General features: G+C 35.7%; 2 protein-coding genes across 3 annotated transcripts; one reads left to right on the top strand and one right to left on the bottom strand.

The window, feature by feature from the left end:
* The first annotated feature begins 327 nt into the window (after positions 1-327).
* Positions 328-2,694, top strand: LOC105787974 (8-hydroxygeraniol oxidoreductase). Of its 2 annotated transcripts, XM_052625695.1 has the most exons (8): positions 328-614; positions 820-868; positions 989-1,131; positions 1,276-1,313; positions 1,382-1,784; positions 1,864-2,133; positions 2,239-2,394; positions 2,481-2,694. In XM_052625695.1, the coding sequence occupies exons 2-8, from the start codon at positions 832-834 to the stop codon at positions 2,589-2,591; spliced, it is 1,158 nt and encodes a 385-aa protein (XP_052481655.1). In that variant the 5' UTR covers positions 328-614; positions 820-831; the 3' UTR covers positions 2,592-2,694. The 2 variants fall into 2 exon arrangements, with proteins under 2 accessions (XP_052481655.1, XP_052481656.1); XM_052625696.1 differs by having other exon boundaries at positions 339-868; positions 1,864-2,100.
* A 5,979-nt stretch (positions 2,695-8,673) lies between these two features.
* On the bottom strand, positions 8,674-12,266 carry LOC105789514 (40S ribosomal protein S27-2). The gene is made up of 4 exons (XM_052621926.1): positions 12,225-12,266; positions 9,018-9,119; positions 8,891-8,919; positions 8,674-8,788 (listed from the first exon to the last, which is right to left on the bottom strand). The coding sequence occupies exons 1-4, from the start codon at positions 12,264-12,266 to the stop codon at positions 8,674-8,676; spliced, it is 288 nt and encodes a 95-aa protein (XP_052477886.1).
* Positions 12,267-19,140: the final 6,874 nt, after the last annotated feature.

Here is a 19,140-nt window from a genome sequence, read left to right on the forward strand (position 1 = left end):
GCATGATTAAGTATTGCTTTTAAAATAACAAAACTTTTAATGAAGCAACTTAAACTCCAAACCTTAAACTCAAAAGCAGAGCACAAAACTAGAGATATCAAAATCTAATAACGGCAAATTCCCACAATTAAATTGTTAAAATTTTGGGCCTTAGATCTAGCTTTGATTTTTGTGCTTTTGTTTTTTTATGACTTTCATTTATGATGAAACATCGAGATGGAAGCAAAAATTGTCGTGTTCTTTTGATAAATGAAGGGTAGATTGGTTTTCTTTCTTTCTTCTTTTATTGTGTGGTCTATATCGATAGGCTTGTCGTTTCAGTTTTCAGTTTGCCGGTTATTCACAAAATTACATGTTTTCTAATTTGATTTGACCATGTTATTGTTGATGTAAAGAATGGTATATTAAGTCTGGTAAGAGATATCAAATTCTTCTTAATGAAATTATGATTGTTTGAAGTAGAAAATTTGTGGATGTAAGGATTATTAAATTAAGTCTGCTATAAATTTGCCGACCCTAGCAAGGGTGTGCAATCTGTGATTTTGCAGAGGGTTCGAATAGATTCCCAATGAATTCTCATTGACCATGGCATTGTAGATGTAATAATTGAGGAGGTATTATTGGTTTTATTAATTTAACAATCTATCTATTTTGTGTTTTCATAAGACGGATATGGTTGCTTCAAAATCAACCGATCTGCTTGAATCCTGCTAATGCATTGACTTTGAAGCAATAGCATTATTATGCTATATACCGACAACCATATTTTTACCAATCTCTCTATCTCTCTATCTCTCTCTCTTAATCTCCTTTGTTAAGCTGCTTCCAACCATGACTACAACAAACTCTCATGTTATAACATGCAAAGGTAACTCTGTCTTACTTGTTTTGTGTTGCGTGTTTATGGCCATTGGATTTTCAAAAGCACCCAGAAATTGGTCGGAATTTTGATTGATTAGTTTGGATCTTTGAAATTTTAATGTGGCAGGCATTGTAAGTTGGGGAAAAGGGGAGCCATTGAAGGTGGAAGAGATACTAGTAGAACCACCAAAATCAAATGAAGTTCGAGTTAAAATGCTATATGCCAGTGTTTGTCGTACTGATTTATTGTTTGCCAATGGATTCCCAATCGTTAGTACTCTTCTTCTTTATTCACTTTGTTTTTGCTTTTGTTGGAGTAAAATGCACAATCATTCATAATTTTTTTAATATTATTGTTTAACTTGGTAGATATGCCATTGTTATTAATTAATATATAATTTTCAATCCTTTCAGCCTGCTTTTCCTCGAGTGATGGGTCATGAAGGTGTGGGGTAAGTTTTTCTACTTACATGTTATATATATATAAATGTATATTATATTATATTAACAATTGTTGCAGGGTGGTGGAGAGCATTGGAGAGGGAGTGACAGGACTAAGAGAAGGGGACCTTGTGATTCCGACCTATATAGCGGACTGTAAAACATGTGAGACTTGTATGTCTGAAAAGACCAATTTATGCTTAAAATACCCATTAAGCTACAAGGAGTTAATGCAGGATGGCAGTTCAAGGATGTCCATCAGAGGTCAAACTGCCTCCCATGCATTTTCATGCTCAACATGGTGCCAATACCTGGTTATTAACGTCAACTTCCTTCTCAAGATTGACCCGAAAACTCCACTTCCGGATGCTAGCTTCCTTTCATGTGGATTTTCAACCGGATATGGGGCTACATGGAAGGAAGCAATGGTTCAAAATGGCTCATCTGTTGCTGTTTTTGGCCTTGGAGCTGTTGGCTTGGGGGTACCTATTTTTTTTTTTTTTCATTTTAGTCATCTCAGGTTAATATTTGATGAATTAAATCAGGATGCATTGAATGCAGGCAATCAAGGGAGCCAAAAGTCATGGTGCTATTAAAGTAATTGGTATAGATAATAACCCAATGAAAGCAGCAAAGGGACGAGCATTTGGAATGACGGATTTTATAAATCCCGGGGAATCTGATAAATCTATTGCCGAATTGGTGAAGGATTTAACTGCTGGAATGGGCGTTGACTATAGCTTTGAATGTACTGGGGTTCCACCCCTCATCAATGAAGCCATTCAGTCCACAAAATTGGTACTGACAAATCAATATCATACACTATGTTATGTATGAAAAAGGAAACCTTTTTTTTAACAAATTCCTCAAATATGATTTTATTTATTATAGATTAAAGGAATTTATTCTGTTCCTATCCGGGATTATGATGGTTAGGGAACAGGGAAAATCATACAGATGGGAGTAGAAGAGCCAAATGTGAATATAAACATCATAGAGCTTCTCATTGGAAGAACATTGAAGGGGTCAATTTTTGGAGGGCTGAAAGCCAAAACCGACCTTCCAATTATATATTCAAAATGTAAAAACAGGGTGAGTTGTGTATCATATCACTTAATTGACTAACAGCTGAAGAATCGATTCCATAAATGTTTTAATTTGTTGTTGTTTCTGAACAGGAAATCCAGCTTGATGAACTTTTGAGTCATGAGATTAAGCTGGAAGAAGTAAACAAAGTTTTTGAGTTGTTGAAGCAACCAGATTGTGTCAAGATTTTGATCAAAATTTGATCCCTATTACTCATGTTTGCCACAAATAAAGCAATGCCATGTTTAAATTGCTGTTTTCTATTCCTGTTTTTTAGTAAACTTAAACTTACACTTGTTTGTATTAGCTTAAAAATCTTTATTTTTTGTTTCAGAAGCTTAAATTCCTTTACAAAAATAGTATTTCTACACGTAATTTTTCTTAATAAAGGAAACCTTAATTTCAAAATTTAAAAAATGGAAATGTTAAAATCACCCATATTTATTGGCCATTTTTCTAAAAGATAATTAATTACATGAATCATATAAGCTAAATTATGAATCCAAATCAAACCTTAATGAGAACTTCAGTCCCCATTGGATAGTTTCGCCGGGGTTTCAACTTTTTATTAATTAAGGGTAAATTACACCAATAGTGACTCAATTTTGGTGTAGCGGACAAAATAGTCACTCAATTTTTGAAAAATAACAAAACAATCATCACTAATCATTTTCCATTACAGGCGTAGCAGAGCTACCATTTTCCGTTACAGATTTAACGGAATTGTCATTTTCCATCCCTTTATCACTGCTCTCCCATCCTTCTCCCTCTTCCCCACCATCCCTCCCCCTACTTTGATTCTTTCCCTCTCCTCCACTGTCCCTTTGCTAACTCTCTTCCTTACTTCGATTCTTTCCCTTTATTAGAGTATGGAATTAGTTTTGGTAGTTAGCAGGTAGTAGTTAGAAGTCTTGACAGTTAGTAGTTATGGTTGGTTATCAAATGTATTATAAATAGTATGATTTTATGTGATGTAAAGTACAATCATTTTTCGATAATACAGTTTCAGTTTTCAATCTCAACATGGTATCACAGCCATAATTTTTTTTCGATTATGGCAACAGATGCAGTATCTGGTAATGATGGTGATCATCAGCCCGCTCACACGGCCACACCTGTAGCTGCTTCTTCTCTTGACCTTGGATACGCTTCCTCGCGCAAACTTCATCAATTTCCTAAACATGACACGGTGAAACTTACTGTTAATAATTTTCTTTTATGGAAACAACAAATCTTGCTAATTCTTGAAGGATATGGTTTGCATGAGTTTGTTCTTGGAACGGTTCAGGTTCTTCCACAGTCTGTTCTTGATAGTAATGGTTCTCTTGTTTCTAATCCTGATTTTGTCGTTCATAAGCAACAAGACAAGCTATTGGCTTCTTGGCTATTGTCCACCATTTCTGATACTATTCTGGTTCATCTTACTGGGGCTTGTTCGAGTTTTGATGTGTGGAGTACTGTTCTTAGAAGATTTGCTGCTAAATCCTCTTTAACAGTGTCGACTCTCTAACATCCGTTGTATTCACAGAAGAAAGGTCAGTTGTCTATTCAAGAATGTCTAGCCAAGATTCAAGGTCAATGTGATACTTTACTTGCTGCTGGCACTAGTATTTCTGAGCAAGAACAGATCAGTATCATTCTTGCTGGTTTACCAGTGGAATATGAATCAATACGCATTGTAGCATCAGTAATGAACGTTTCTCTTGATTATCTTACGGAAATGCTGACTGATTGTGAGTCTCAAGAGCAAGATCTTGTTTCAAGTATATCTTTGCAGGCTAATGTTGTTCAGCACACTGAGCCCGATGCTAGGCAGGTTAATCAATTTGATCATGGTTCTCGATCATCTTATAGAGGTGGTGGCTTCAGAGGCAGAGGTCCTGGAAGGAAGTTCACGCATGCCAAACCTCAATGCCAACTTTGTGGTCAGGTTGGACACACTGTGCATAAATGCTATTACAGATTTGATGAATCTTTTGAGGGTGTGTCTCTTCAATTCATGCAAGTCCAGTGTCGTCAGTTTCAGAAGTCTCCTAATCTACCTTTTGCTTCTTCTCCTTGTTGCACTCATAAGGGGTCTTTGGAAACCTCTGATTTGTAGGCTAATATGGCCTCTACCTCTGGTCAATTGTCTTCGAATAATATGACCTCCAATGTTTGGTTTCCCGATTCAAGTGCCGCCAACCATGTAACAAATGACTTGAAGGGTCTGCGAGAGGTGACTCAGTATACAGGTAAAAATAAACTTTTTATGGGGAATGGTATGTCTGTACCAGTAGACAATATTTGTTCCTCGTCATTTGTTCATTCCAACAGGATTTTCTATCTGAAGAATGTGCTTCATATTCCTCGAATATGCAAGAACCTAATGTTTGTTACGCAGTTTGCTAGTGACAACTGTATTTATTTTGAATTTCATCCACTTTATTGTTTTGTGAAGGACATCAAGACAGGGACCCTATTACTGGTGGGACGCATGCATAATGGAATGTATTAGTTTGATCTTTTTCAGCATCTTAATACTTCTGAAAATCTCAGCACTTCTGGTGTTCCAGTTGCAGTTCATACAGCACAGTCAGGGGTGTCTTCTTCTGGTGATTCAATTTTTGAGTTGTGGCATAGGCGTCTTGGACATCCTTGTCATAGGACTGTTGCTACAATCCTTCAGAATTGTAATGTTGTATCAAAGAATTGTAAATTGAGCTCAATTTGCTCTGCTTGTCAACTTGGAAAATTACATAAACTTCCTTTTTTACCTTCAAATAATGTTTATTTAGCTCCTTTTGAGCTAATTGTTTCGGACCTTTGGGGACCTGCTCTTGTGATTTCTGATGGCTATTTGTATTACATTTCTTTTGTGGATGCGTACTCTCGCTACACTTGGTTGTATTTGATTAAAAGCAAATCTGAGGCTGTAACTAAGTTTCTTCAGTTTCAGAAACTTGTTGAAGTACAGTTTGGTTGTAAGATACGGACTCTTCAAACAGACTGGGGAGGAGAATATCGTCCATTTCAAAAGATATTGGCTCAGCTTGGGATTCAGCATTGGCTTTCATGTCCTCACACTTCAGAACAGAATGGGTTAGTAGAAAGAAAGCATCGCCATATTATCGATACTGGTTTGACTTTACTGGCTCAGGCTAGTATGCCTTTATGCTTTTGGACTCATGCGTTTACTAGTGCAGTGTATCTCATTAATCGACTTCCAACACCAGTTCTCAAGGGCATATCACTTCATAAGGTTCTCCATAAGACTATTCCTAATTACGAGCAGTTGAAAGTCTTTGGTTGTCGATGCTATTGTATCTTAGACCATTCCATGCTCACAAGTTACAGTTTAGGTCTCAGCCTTGTGTATTTTTTGGCTACAGTGTGGTACATAAAGGGTACAAGTGTCTTGCTGGGAATCATAAAGTGTTTGTTTCCAGATGTCATTTGTTATGAGGGTTGTTTCCCTTTTGCGAGTGATTCTAATTATACAGGTGATTCACAGTCTGCTCGTGACTTCACTAAATTTCAACATCAACAGTCTGTTGTTCCTATTGTGGTGCCTATCTCAGGGCTGGTCAGTTCTTCAAATTTAGCCATTTCTTTACCACCTCAGGACGCTTCTGTCAGTATGCCAATATCTGATACTCCACAAGGTCGCCCACAAGTATATTGCTCTCCTATGAATATGGTCCCTAACAATCCTTCTTCCAATTCTCCATGTCAGAATACAGCATCCTCTAGTTCCTCGTCTGGTCCGAATGATTGTCTGCCTAGTCAACCTGCTCACGCTTCTCCAGTTAATTTACAGCCCATGCAAACGAGGTCCAAGAGTGGGATTTTCAAGCCCAGAATTTTTTCTGCAGAGCTAACAGCAGCTGAACCTGTTACAATTGAACAGGCGTTCACCAGCAAAGAATGGACTCTTGCAGCACAATAGGAGTATGAAGCTTTGATGAAGAATCACACGTGGGACTTGGTTCCTTTACCTGCCGATAGGAAAGCTGTAGGTTGCAAGTGGCTTTTCAAACTTAAAAGAAAATCAGACGGTACTATCGCTCGTTACAAAGGTCGTTTAGTTTTCAAGGGCTATCTTCAAGAGGAAGGCATTGATTTTCAAGACACCTTCAGCCCGGTTGTCAAGCCAACAACTATTCGGGTCGTCTTGTCCTTAGCTGGTAAATTTGGATGGCAGCTTCGACAGGTGGATATTAACAACGCTTTCCTCAATGGAGAGTTGTCTGAAGAGATCTATCTGACACAACCACCTGGCTTTGAGCAACACAGTGATGAAGGATTGCTAGTGTGCAGGCTGAAGAAAGCATTGTACGGTCTCAAATAGGCTCCTCGGGCATGGTTTTCTAAGCTACATGAGTTCTTGATTGGTTCGCAATTTGTTTCTGCTAAGTCTGATGCTTCTCTTTTTGTTAAGAAGGCTGAAGTGGTGATCTTGTATGTCCTACTCTACGTTGATGATATAATAGTCACTGGAAATCATCAACAAAGCATTGACAATTTTGTTTCGTCCCTGGACACTCAGTTTGCTTTAAAGGATTTGGGGCCTCTTAGTTATTTTCTTGGTATTGAGGTAACCCCCACTGCTGCTGGTTTATTTTTAAATCAGTCAAAGTATATCTTGGATCTGCTGAAGAAAGAAATATAGATCAAGCAAATAGCTCTCCTACTCCTATGGTTGCCACTTTCAAACTATCTCAGCATGATGGGTGTGCGATTGACAATGAGGCTGAATATCGTAGCATTGTTGGTGCTCTTCAATATGTGGTCATCATCAGGCCGGATATTACATTTGCTGTGAACAAGGTATGCCAATTTATGCATCGCCCCCTTGATCAGCATTTTAGAGCAGTCAAATGCATTCTCAAATATCTTCAAGGCACTGTTGATTATGGTATTCAATTCACAAAGACTGCTACGTTGGATGTGGCTGGATATTCTGATGCGAATTGGGGTACGGATGTAGATGATTGAAGGTCTACTACGGGTTTTTGTGTATTTCTTGGAGGTAACCCTGTTACATAGGGGTCAAAGAAGCAGCCAGTGGTCTCCTGGTCCACAGCGGAGGCGGAGTATAGGGGGCTAGCTCAAACAGTTGCTGAAGTTGTTTGGCTTGAGTCACTTTTGTCAGAACTGCATGTTTCATCTTTGCGAAAACCTACAGTGTGGTGTGATAGCTCAGGAGCTGTTGCTGTATCTGCAAACCCAGTTTTGCACTCCAAATTTAAACACGTAGAGTTGGATCTTTTCTTTGTCCGTGAGAAAATTGCAGCTAGAAAACTTGTTGTGGGTCACATTCTAGCGCATGAGCAGATTGCAGACGTGTTCACTATGCCACTGTCAGCATCCTTGTTTACGAAATTCAGATCATGTCTTAAGCTAGGTCCAAAAGACTCCGTTTGGCAGGTGTAGTTAGTAGAAGTCGAAAAGAATGGTGGCATATTAGAGTATGGAATTAGTTATGGTAGTTAGCAGGTACTAGTTAGAAGTCTTGACAGTTAGTAGTTATGGTTGGTTAACAAATGGATTATAAATAATATGATTTTATGTGATGTAAAGTACAATCATTTTTCGATAATACAGTTTCAGTTTTCAATCTCAACACCCTTTTATCCATTTTACCACATTGTGAATATGTTTGGAGCACACATTTTTAGTATAATCCTTTCTTATTTCTTGCCCTTTTGTTTGGTTGTTATTGTCATCAAGGATCAATAATCATACAAATTTCGGTGATCTCCTATTTTTTTTCAAATTGCTGGTTTTTAAGAAAGTTAATTAATATAACATCCCTGCTGCTTTTGGTTGAACCTCATAACAATTAAAGCTCTGTCAAATATGAGCAGGAAGAAGGTAATACAGAGCTTAGCTTCAGCTATGCTTGTATAGTTTGTCTATAAACCAAAAGATGAGCCTACATTAACTATTGTGCAGTAACCAGTGCTTAAGTTGTCTAAACCAATTCATATGTTGCATGATAAGACCAACCATCGCAGACTGGACTTGTTGTGCATAGAAACATTTAGAGATATATCAAGAGCATCACAAAATAGAAAAAGAACAAATGCAACTCAAAACCATTACTTGTAGCAATAAAAATCCATACTTGATGATTTAAAATCATTAACCAACAACCTCATAATCAAATCCTTGAAACATACCAACAAAACTCACTTGTATTTATCTATCTATCTATCTCTATATATGATGATCAAAACAAAAGGATGAGTCAAATTGACCCATTGTGAAACTCTCTTTGTCAAAACCATATCAATCACCCTTTTACCTAAAAGAGCATCCCTCGGTGAGTCTAGCTTTACCTCCTATAGGCTGGCAAAGAACAGTCTGGCAATTGCCACACACCACCACAGTTTGAGAGTGGCTAAACATAGTTGTTCTGTCCCCAAACCACAAACCCAATCATGTCAGAATCATCAAATGGATACCACGCATAGCTCAATAGATAAAACGTAAATTTAGAGACCCAAAGACAACTTACATGTTGAAGCAGCCTTGGCATTTCACATCCTTCACCAAACTAAAGCCAACACCCAAAGAAAAGAAGTTAATCCCAACACATACATATATCTATATATGTATTGAGAAATGGGTTTTTTTTAAATTACTATAAAGAAGGAATTGACAGTCAGGACTAGAAGCTTGAGTTTGTGCATCTTCTTCTCAAGTTCTGTTAGAGGATTGAGGAAATCGATGTCATTTTGGAGACCCTAATAATTTCGAAGTTATAAACAAAACTCAAATCTATCAGGTTCACTAATGAAAAAAAACACCAACATGAAAAGAAAACAATAACAGAACAAAACAAAACAAAACAAAGAGGAACTTCAACACACCATTTTTGGTTTAACGGCTTGGCTATTTCAACAGCAACTTATAAACCCTCGAAATCTTGAAAGGCAATAGAGGGTTAGCAAAGGGACGGTGGGGGAGAGAGAAAGAATTAGATAGGAGGAGAGATGGTGGGGAAGAGGGAGAGGGATGGGAGAGTAGTGATAGGGGGATGGAAAATGGCAGCTCCGTTAAGTTTGTAACGGAAAATAGTAGCTTCGTTACGTCTATAATGGAAAATGGTTAGTGGCAACTGTTTTGTTATTTTTCGAAAGTTGAGTGACTGAATTGAAACCTGAGTGACTGTTTTGTCAGCTACTCCAAAGTTGAGTGACTGTTGGTGTAATTTACCCATTAATTAATTAATTTTAAAGAAAGAGATAGATAATATGGGTGGTTCCTATAAGTTTTTTAAAAATTATTCACTTAATTATTTGAGATTGTTTTTTTTAGAGTTGAGCAAAACTCTATTCAACTCGAAAAAATCGAAAAAAATTCAAATTTCGAGTTAAACGAATCGAGTTATTCGAGTAAATTTAAATTATTTTTTTTGAATTTCGAGTTCAAATTGAGTTTAATTTTCGAATTCGACTAACTTGAATAATTCGAATAAATCGAGTACCAAACTATAATATTTTACATTTTTACCCCAATGTTTTTTACTTTTCCCCCAATACTTTTACTTCCTCACACTTTCCCCTTAAAACTTTTACTCCCTTCCTATCCCACCCCTGATTTACCCCAAACCCATTTTCTCCCCAATTTTTTTTGGAATATTTTCCCCCATTTACTTTCCCCCAACCCTTAAAAATTTTTATTTTCCCCCTAAACTTTTACTTTTCACCCTTTACTCCCAAATAAAAAATCATTCAAAAAAAACTTTAACCCTAAATAGTAATAATTTTTATTTATATCTATTATTTATATTATTAAATTAAATTTTATAATTTATACTATTTATATTACTGAATTTTTAATCATATTAAATCTTTATAAATTTATGTTAAAATTGAATTATTGATGATGCTATAAAATATTCGTGTTAAAATTTTATGTTGGTATCAATTTCAAATTTTATCTTTAAGATAACTTTTATTAAAAATCACATTTTTATATTTAATATATTTTTAATTTCAAAATATATAGTGACAAAAATCGAAGATAATTAAAGCAACTAAGCAAGAAACTAAGCTAATTTGTATATAAAAGATTAATAAATAAATTATAAGGAGATGAAAGTTAATAACAAATTTGATTACGGTGGGTGACAGTGGTTACAAGGACCCAAAGTCATTTTTTAAAATTTAATTCGAACAAATATATTCGATTCGAATTCCATCTCACTTGACTCAATTCGAGAAAGTTTTAAATCAAGTTAGGATGATAAAATAGGATTCGTCAACTCGATTAATTCGAAATTTTTTTATTCGATTTGATTTGATCGAACGCTTACCCCTACCGAATATCATGTCCAAATATATATATATATAGTACCCAAATACAATTTATAAAAGTTAAAGTCCAATTCAAAATCTAATTTAATAAAAATAATATTTTTATAAAGATATTAGATTTGTAATAATATTTTAAATTTTGCTAGTTATAATTATAGAATTTTACATGTTTTGTTTGCTTTATATACGAAAAAATTATTCACTTTCTATATATTTTGCTGTTTCAAGTATTGGTGTATGGTTGCTCTTTAGTCTTTGATGGTTCTCGCCTACTCTATTTTGAATGAGTTCTTAAGTTATTGCTTTTATTTTCAACTTATGCAAATATTGAGATTTATTTTCTAAGTTTTAGGTAAGAATGAATAAATTAATTTTTTCTCTATTAAGTTTCTTATCTAAAATTAATTTTACTAAGTTATAAAATTAATATTCAAGAACTTTTATCTTATTCAAAGATCCAACATGTATATTTTATTTGAATAAAAGATTAACTCATGAAATTGACGAGTAAATTATTATATTTTTCATTATATATTTTAATTTATTGCAAATATTAGAATTAATTTGCATTGATTATATAAAATATGCTATATTTGTTATTCCATTTATTTGAATAAATTTCAATAGTGAATTTCCATTTTGGTTAAATATTCATAAAATAAATAACACATTTTGTAAGCTATATTTTTAGGGTAAATTAGACATATATGTCGATTTTAAAACTTATTTGAGGGATTAGGAAGAATTTCACTATATTTATCGGAATAGGCTGCTGGACATGTTTTCCCTTCTCTCTCCAACAATGACCTCTCCCAACGGTCAAATTCCAACAACCATAAAAAAAAGTCAAACAACCACATTTTCATAATTCAGCTGAAAACATGTCCAGCTGAGCGCACTTTCAGTGCATCTTTCTACCACATCATTGAAAGCGTGCCCTAGGCAGAGCATTTTCACTCTACCATTTTGAACTCACTTGAAAAGTTTTATTAAACCATGGGAATGTCGATCCTTTTTTCATATATCTCGGGAATCCTGAGATATTTTCAGATATCCATCACCACGTTTTAAATTTTCCTACTTCACTCGTTGCCATCCGTTTCCCTATATAAAGGGAGGGTTTTTCTCTCCCTAGTGCATAACTCTCTCGGTCACCTCCCCTCACCCCTAAAAACTTCTCTAAACCATTGTTTATATTTTTCTTTCAATTTTTTAACTTTTTCAATTGATAGATTTGTTTCTGGTTTGGGGAGTCTGTGTGCTAGTTTTAAGATGTGTTTGAGTTCATAATGATGCGGTGGCATTCTGAAACCCACATATTTCATCTGTTGTGTTGGGACGAAACTATTGCATTAGAAGCCCATCTCATTGCAACTCAAGCTTCGAGTTCGCAGTGCTTGTATGGTCACGGGTTGTAGTCTAACTACGGTTCATAGTTGACGGATGTTAATGTGCGGTCACGACTTGGAGTTTGAATTGGGGGCCCACTTGACAATGGTTATACGATCATAGGTTCAAGTTCCAACTCACAAGAAGAGGATGCTTTGTTAAACCGATACGCAAGTTTGACATTATAATTGTAGGGAAAAATGCAAAGGCTTTTTGATATAACCCACTTATTTTTTTCTTCGTCAAAACCAAAGGCAATATCGTTAACCTCCCTCTTGTCTGAAACCGGTGACGAAGTTAGGGGCAATTGCATTGTCAAGGGTGAGCGACTATCGCATTGGACAAAAGCTGGAGGTCATTTTGGCTCAACAATGGTTGTTGCGATTAAATCACTGACTAATAATTACAACCACTGTCTCCTTGACTTGACCTCCAGCTACCGCTGCACCCCGACTCAGCCTCTAGCTTCTCTCTACAGCCACCATCGCTCCTCCCCTGACAGTGCTGTTCTATCCAACTCTGTCACCATTTCAGACAATATGGAGGTTACCAATCCTACTTTTGGTGGAGATGGAGAAAAAAATAAGTTGGTTATACTGCAAATCCCCTGACTTTTTCCCTATGATTATCATCTCAAATTTTAGTATCGGTTTTACAAAACATCCTCTTATGGTGAGGCGAAACTTGAACTCGTGACCACATAATCACTATAAGGTGGACTCCTAAGTTATACTCCAAATCGTGACGCCGTATTAACATTCGTCAACTAGGAGCCCTACCTATACTTCAACTCGTGAAGTATATGCACCATGAACTCAGGGCCTGAAACACAAACACAAACACAAACACAAATAAATTGACCATATACGTATCGCATCACCGTCAATTGAAATATACCTTTGAGCTTTTACAATGTCTACCTCAAACACAAACACAAACACAAATAAATTGACCTTTTATTATGTCCATCCCTAAACCATTAAAAAACCATAACAACACCCTAAAATCCAACTACTACCCTAAAAGCCCCTAACCCAAACCCAAACCTTAACCTAAACCAAACAAACCCTAAAAATAAAACCCTACTGAAGAGAGAGAATAACACACGTCCAACTAGTAAATATGGTGGAAATCAACCTATTTTGGTAAATATGGTAAAAATCAGACTAATCCCTCAAATAGGTTTTAAAGTAAAAATATATGCCTAATTTAGCCATATTTTAAGGCTTTTGATAGATATTTTTAGGGGAATATTTGGTATATATAAGTCATGTTTTGCGAGAGAGAAATTAAATAATCTAAAATACAAATAAACTTAAATTATATTTATATGTTGTAATAGATAATCTATTAAAATAATATAATTATAATATATATTGTTTTAAATTTTTACTTGCATGCATTAAATTTCAAAATCACTATTTAATTATAATTTTTATTACAATATTATTCTATATGATGCATTCTCATGAGATATTGAAAATATTTATTTGAATATATGCAAATTGGATATTTATTTTGTGTTTTAGTTGGCATTTAAATTGTGAAAGAATAAGAAATTATCTCCTAACTAATACCCAAGAAACCGTCCAACCCCTTGCATGATTCATGCATGAAATCAAGTAGCCATCAACCTCCCTTTCCACACTTCAAGGCTAGCCAAGCAAAGAAGAGAACCAATGGATCTTCAAGCTATTTTTAGCAAACTCCTATGTCTTCCCTCTACTTAAATACCGACCCTCACTTCTTATTCCATCATCCCTCATCACTTATTCATCTCTCAATTTACATTCCTCTCATCTTTCTAGCCTCTCTTCCACGCATAAGCCTTCTCATTCCCCATCTTCTTTAGCTAGCATTTCCCTTTTAGGAAAACAACTCTTGGTCGACCACCTTGAAAAGCATTTTGTGATCACAAGAAACAGAGGAAGCCATTACAATCTGTCTTCGGAGAATTGCCTCATTAATCTTATTTTTATTCAAAACGTTTGCAAATTGTTTTGATGTTTTCTCATTTACAGTGATGGTTTAATTTTGTTTTAGCTAGATTGATTACATTAATTTGATATTCATTTGATTAATGCTTATGATGTTTTTTTCCTCCGTTGTTCATGTTTCCAATTAAAATCGTTATGTATTTCATGCATTAAAATATGTTTGAATGCATTAGAATTAGTTAGTCAATTCTAATTAGATGATAACTAATGGACACGATAGTTGGAAGATGCATGCTTAATTTATATCCTAATCAGAATAAATTAGGGGTTCGTAATAAACTCAGATAACCTATTACCTTGCATAACTTTAGGTTTATGTGATTAAATTGTTTCAAACCTAATCCATCCCTATTACTTCACATAAATTCTAAGGAATCCTTAGTTAAATTATGACGTTGGTTTATGCATATTTTTCTAAGTATAAGATTCGATTGAACTTATATGAGATTCCCAGTAAATGAAAGATCGAGTTGTCATGGAATATTTGCTGAACATTGTTAAGCATGATGAAAAATGAATTCAATCAAATGTTTCAGTTATTCTAGCTTATTAATGTTATTGTTGTTAAGCTGTGAAAATTGCTGCTAAACCATCACCTTGCATTTCATTTCATTTGCATTTAGGTTAACTTGCATTTAACTAAATTAATTTGACACCTATCAATCAAAATTATTGTGTTTTTCTTAACTAATTTATGAATAGTAATTTTTACAAGTATTGATTTAAATAGAGTCCCTGTGGAGACGATAACTCTTATACTTACTTTTTGCTTGATAACGACTGTGTATACTTGCAGCAACCTACATGTTACAAGCCACTACTGGTAGCTCAATGAAGTTGTACACGAAAAGCGAATCTCGTGAGAGGAATGAGAGTTTTCACTCCTAAGATAAGGATTTTGTTCGGGGACAAAATGTCTACCAAGACTATTCCTCTTTAACAAGAGTCTAATGCAGGTACATCGTCGCAATGATAGCCTCGTAGGGAGGAAACAAGCAAGTGGAATGGCAAGCTCGTATAGTTGCATGGATGTCAGCCTATTGATTCGGCGAGTTAGACTAATCTTCACTTATGGGACAGGAGAGTTCCCAAGTAAGGCCTAGTTTGAGGAATGAATTACTAGAAATAATCTTACTAGTTTACCAATAGGATGGAACGAAAAATGTGTTGTCCAAAGTAGTGAAGCCCACTGCAAGACAGCACAATACGAAATTGTCAACAAGTCCTTCAAGACTATAATACGGGAAAAAGGAGTCTGCTGAGGGCTGGTCCGACCAAGTTAACCATGATAGTTATGTCCTAAGAATCCTTGGGCAGAAAGTAGAAAAAGCTACCATAAATGTACAGTATGGGAAAACAGGCATACAACCAATTATGTTAGAGGCCAACAAACACTTTGTAGATGGGGTGTATGAAAGGAAGGAAAAATAAGAAGTAATGATAGGTTTCTCTGATATGGTGAGGTCTCTAGATTACGATCAAATAGAGGGTTCTACCAAAAAAAGTTCTTAAAATGAGCCGAGTAGCTTAGAGGACCGGGTGGAACCCACCACCTTGACGAAGAAAGCTGTCCTTGAGTGAACAGAGAGTTAAGTTTAATTTATTTTACACTTGTTACCCTCAGGCGATATGGTTTATTTGTGAGTAGCCTAATGAAGGAACTCACTAAGTTCATTTGAACTTACAACAGTATGGCTAACGTTCGTAGGATTTGCAAGGTTGATTGAGGACCTAGAGAAGGGACCAAGCCAGAAGGAGTGGAGATCGGAGATTGCTATAGGATTAGAGTCATGCATATAGGAAAAGGGTAACTTTGGAGGATTAACCTCGTGTCACGTTTGAATATGATATATGAATTGTTAAAGTACACACGTCGAATTAATTAATAAAGTGATAAGTGAGATCGATTCCACAGGAACCGGAGTAGGTATAGAAATGGTCAAGTTATGATAATGATTAATGTTATGGCAAAATTGAGTTAAGTACATAGTGATAAATTAAAATAATAAGGATGAGTGCGAAACGTATACTGACCCTATGAGATTTAGCTCATGGTCAAAAAATGGTCAAGAAATGGTCATCATGTAATCCCAACCCTATGAGATTTAACTCATTGATTCGTGATTAAAATTCAAGTTCGAAATAACATTCCACACTATTTTGAGCAAATTAATTTACGGAAGAACAAATTAAGAAATAAAAAACTTAGGAAGATAGTTATCGCCAAATCAATCATAATCCAACAACACTGTGTCCTGTGGTGGTTAAGAGGGACTGCATTCGGGTTCCTCTTTCATGTCTCTACTCAACACTACCCTCTATTGTTGTCTTCGGCTCTATCCCTTTGTCCTTGGGGCTTCCTCCTTTGGCTTTTTATAAGCATTTCATCCTAGGGTAACTCTAACAACCTACGATATCCTCTCCTTTTTTTAGGTAGATTTTTCTGGTACAAGTAGAGTTGGGCTGAGACTGGTATGTGTTGAATGTTGACTCGGTCATACTCTTGAATTGCCACGGTATTCAAGGTGGCAAACTGCCCAACCTTTTACCCCAGTAAACCTTTACTTCTTTATTTCTTTCTCTCTAGCTTGAACTTGCCAAACCACGAAACACAACCCTTTCACACACAATTAAAATTATCTAATATGTAAACACAGTCGAAGCTCTGAATGCAAATGATAAAAATACTAATAAAATGTCCTAAAATGCCACAAAGTGTACCTAAGTAGAAACATTTAACTAGGTCTAAAGGCATGAAATATAACTCTTTTCAAGAGTTATCACACCCCCAAACTTGAGTTATTGCTTGTCCTAAAGCCAAATGTGCATGAATGCATGTATACAGCAGCAATGTCAGTGCATGTACCCATATTGTACTGTCAGTCTATTCGAAGACCAATAAACATCAGTTCTCAGTCATCTTCTATTGTTAAAAACCTATTCTAGTTTCAAAGGTTTGATTTAAAAAAGGTAGTGTAGAAAATTGCTCCGAATAAGATTTTCTAAGTTTCATATATGTTCTGGCCATAGCAAATATCTCCTAGCTTACTTAGTTCATTTATTACCCAAACTCAGGTCACTCCTGCTCTAAGCATAAATGTACAAGCTTACTATTTTTTTAAAAATAAAATATATGTATATTAGGGGATTTAGCGTGTCACAAAATTATTTGACCTGATAATTATAATGGAGCATACACTGAATTACCTAGTACTAAATATAAAATGCAACCTAAATGCACAACACAACCCCAAACCTAAAGGATGCATTACCCTCAATGCCTGACTAAATATATATAAGAACAAACAAAAGATAAATTTTTATAACAAATGTCATGGAAAAAGAACAAATTTCATGGCACAAGAAAATGGGATGCCAGTTGCATGAAAGAGAGAAAAAGCTTAGCTGACTTGAATTAGCATGTAAATACATCATTCTGCCCGAAGAGTGAATTTTTGAGCACTGACCTTGTACCGCTATTTCCTCTTTTTAGAGGACATTTCTTCCTCCTCCTTGTCAATCTCTATTAACTCATCAATCAATATCGTACTCCTGTGCACATATGGGAGCTAGTGACACAGGTGGAACAAGGTCTTTCCCTTTTGTGGTGGTAATTTCATCCTTTTCTTCTTCTTCCTCCATCTCAGCATTTAGGGATGTCGTCTTTTCAGGCTCTTCAACAACAGTTTGAGTAGGTGCCTCGACAATAGGTTGAGTGTGTGCTTCAATAGTAGCTTGAATGGGCTCCTTGGCAATATCAAAAAACGGGAGTAATATGGCTAAGAAGATGGGAAATTTTGGCATTGGCTTCATAAATTTGTTTTTCAAGGATTTCCTAAAAACCAAATCCTTACCCCTCACATGAGCCCAATATTTAGCTTGCTATTACTGGGCCTGTGCCATCTCCTCAGTCAGGTGAAGCTGAGGGATTTTTAAAAAGGGACATCCTCTGCTCTAACTACTTCAATAAGTGCAATATTTCCTGTTCAAGAGAGTTACGAGAAATTGAAGGTGTTTTCGTAGGAGTATGCACAGCAAAGGAGGTGGTGGCATGGCTATGCTGAGTTGCCCTGGCAGCATCAGTGCCTTGGATCTCGACAAAGCTGGTCCTAGTTAACCCACCCTTGTTAGGGGTGATATCCTCCTTCGCATTGAGAGGGACTTGGGCAATTCGACATAGGGTAGTAATAAGTGAGGGGAAATTTAAGCTACCCACATTCTTCATAGGACACCTATGTACTTCTTGAAAAATGATCCTCTCAACATTAATCTTTCTCCATTTTATAATAGAGTGCAGCAAAAGCATTCATTCTTTCAAAATAGTGGTATTGTGTGTAGACAACATAAGTCAAATTTTCAGAAAAATGATACCAAATCTTCCCAATGGGCTTCAACAAAGCCCTTTCGACAATATAAAATTCTTGGCTAGAAATAGTCCATCGTGTGCCCTTAATACATAAATCCTCCAACATTTGGTTTAATCACTCAACAGTAATACTTTCCGCAAAGGATATCTGTTCATCCTGTATATCTGCAAGACCAAACTATGCATTAACATTTTCTTTACCAAAAGGAATGGACATACCTCTTACGTAGATAAAAGGGGAATTTAGAGAGTTGACATAGGCATAAAACTCTCAAGCAATTTTTCCTAAAACATCTTCGAGGTGCAAAAAAAATATTCCACCCATGTTTTTCTGCTATTGAAGATACAGATTCATCGTATCCCATGTACAGTTCATCTTTAAACAAAAACCCTTGCTCAAAATAGAAAGGCCACTTTACGATGTTGTTGTTATATCTCGTAACTGTGGTAGCATTAATGCCTTTGGCTGAGCAGTACCAGCCCTTGAAGATTCGGTAGTCTTGGAAACAGTTTTGACGCGAGCCATTGGAAAAATTGGAAGAAACCTTTAAGAATGTTATGGAAGAAAAGATAAGAAAGATTGAAGGGAAAAAATGATAAAAATGAAAACTGTAAGAGAAACTTAAGAGACGAGAACAATTGAGGAGAGAAAAATAAGGGTATAGTGATGAAAGATCAACAAATTTGAAATGTG

This window comes from Gossypium raimondii, chromosome 2, assembly GCF_025698545.1.
Source record: "Gossypium raimondii isolate GPD5lz chromosome 2, ASM2569854v1, whole genome shotgun sequence".
NCBI lineage: Eukaryota > Viridiplantae > Streptophyta > Magnoliopsida > Malvales > Malvaceae > Gossypium > Gossypium raimondii.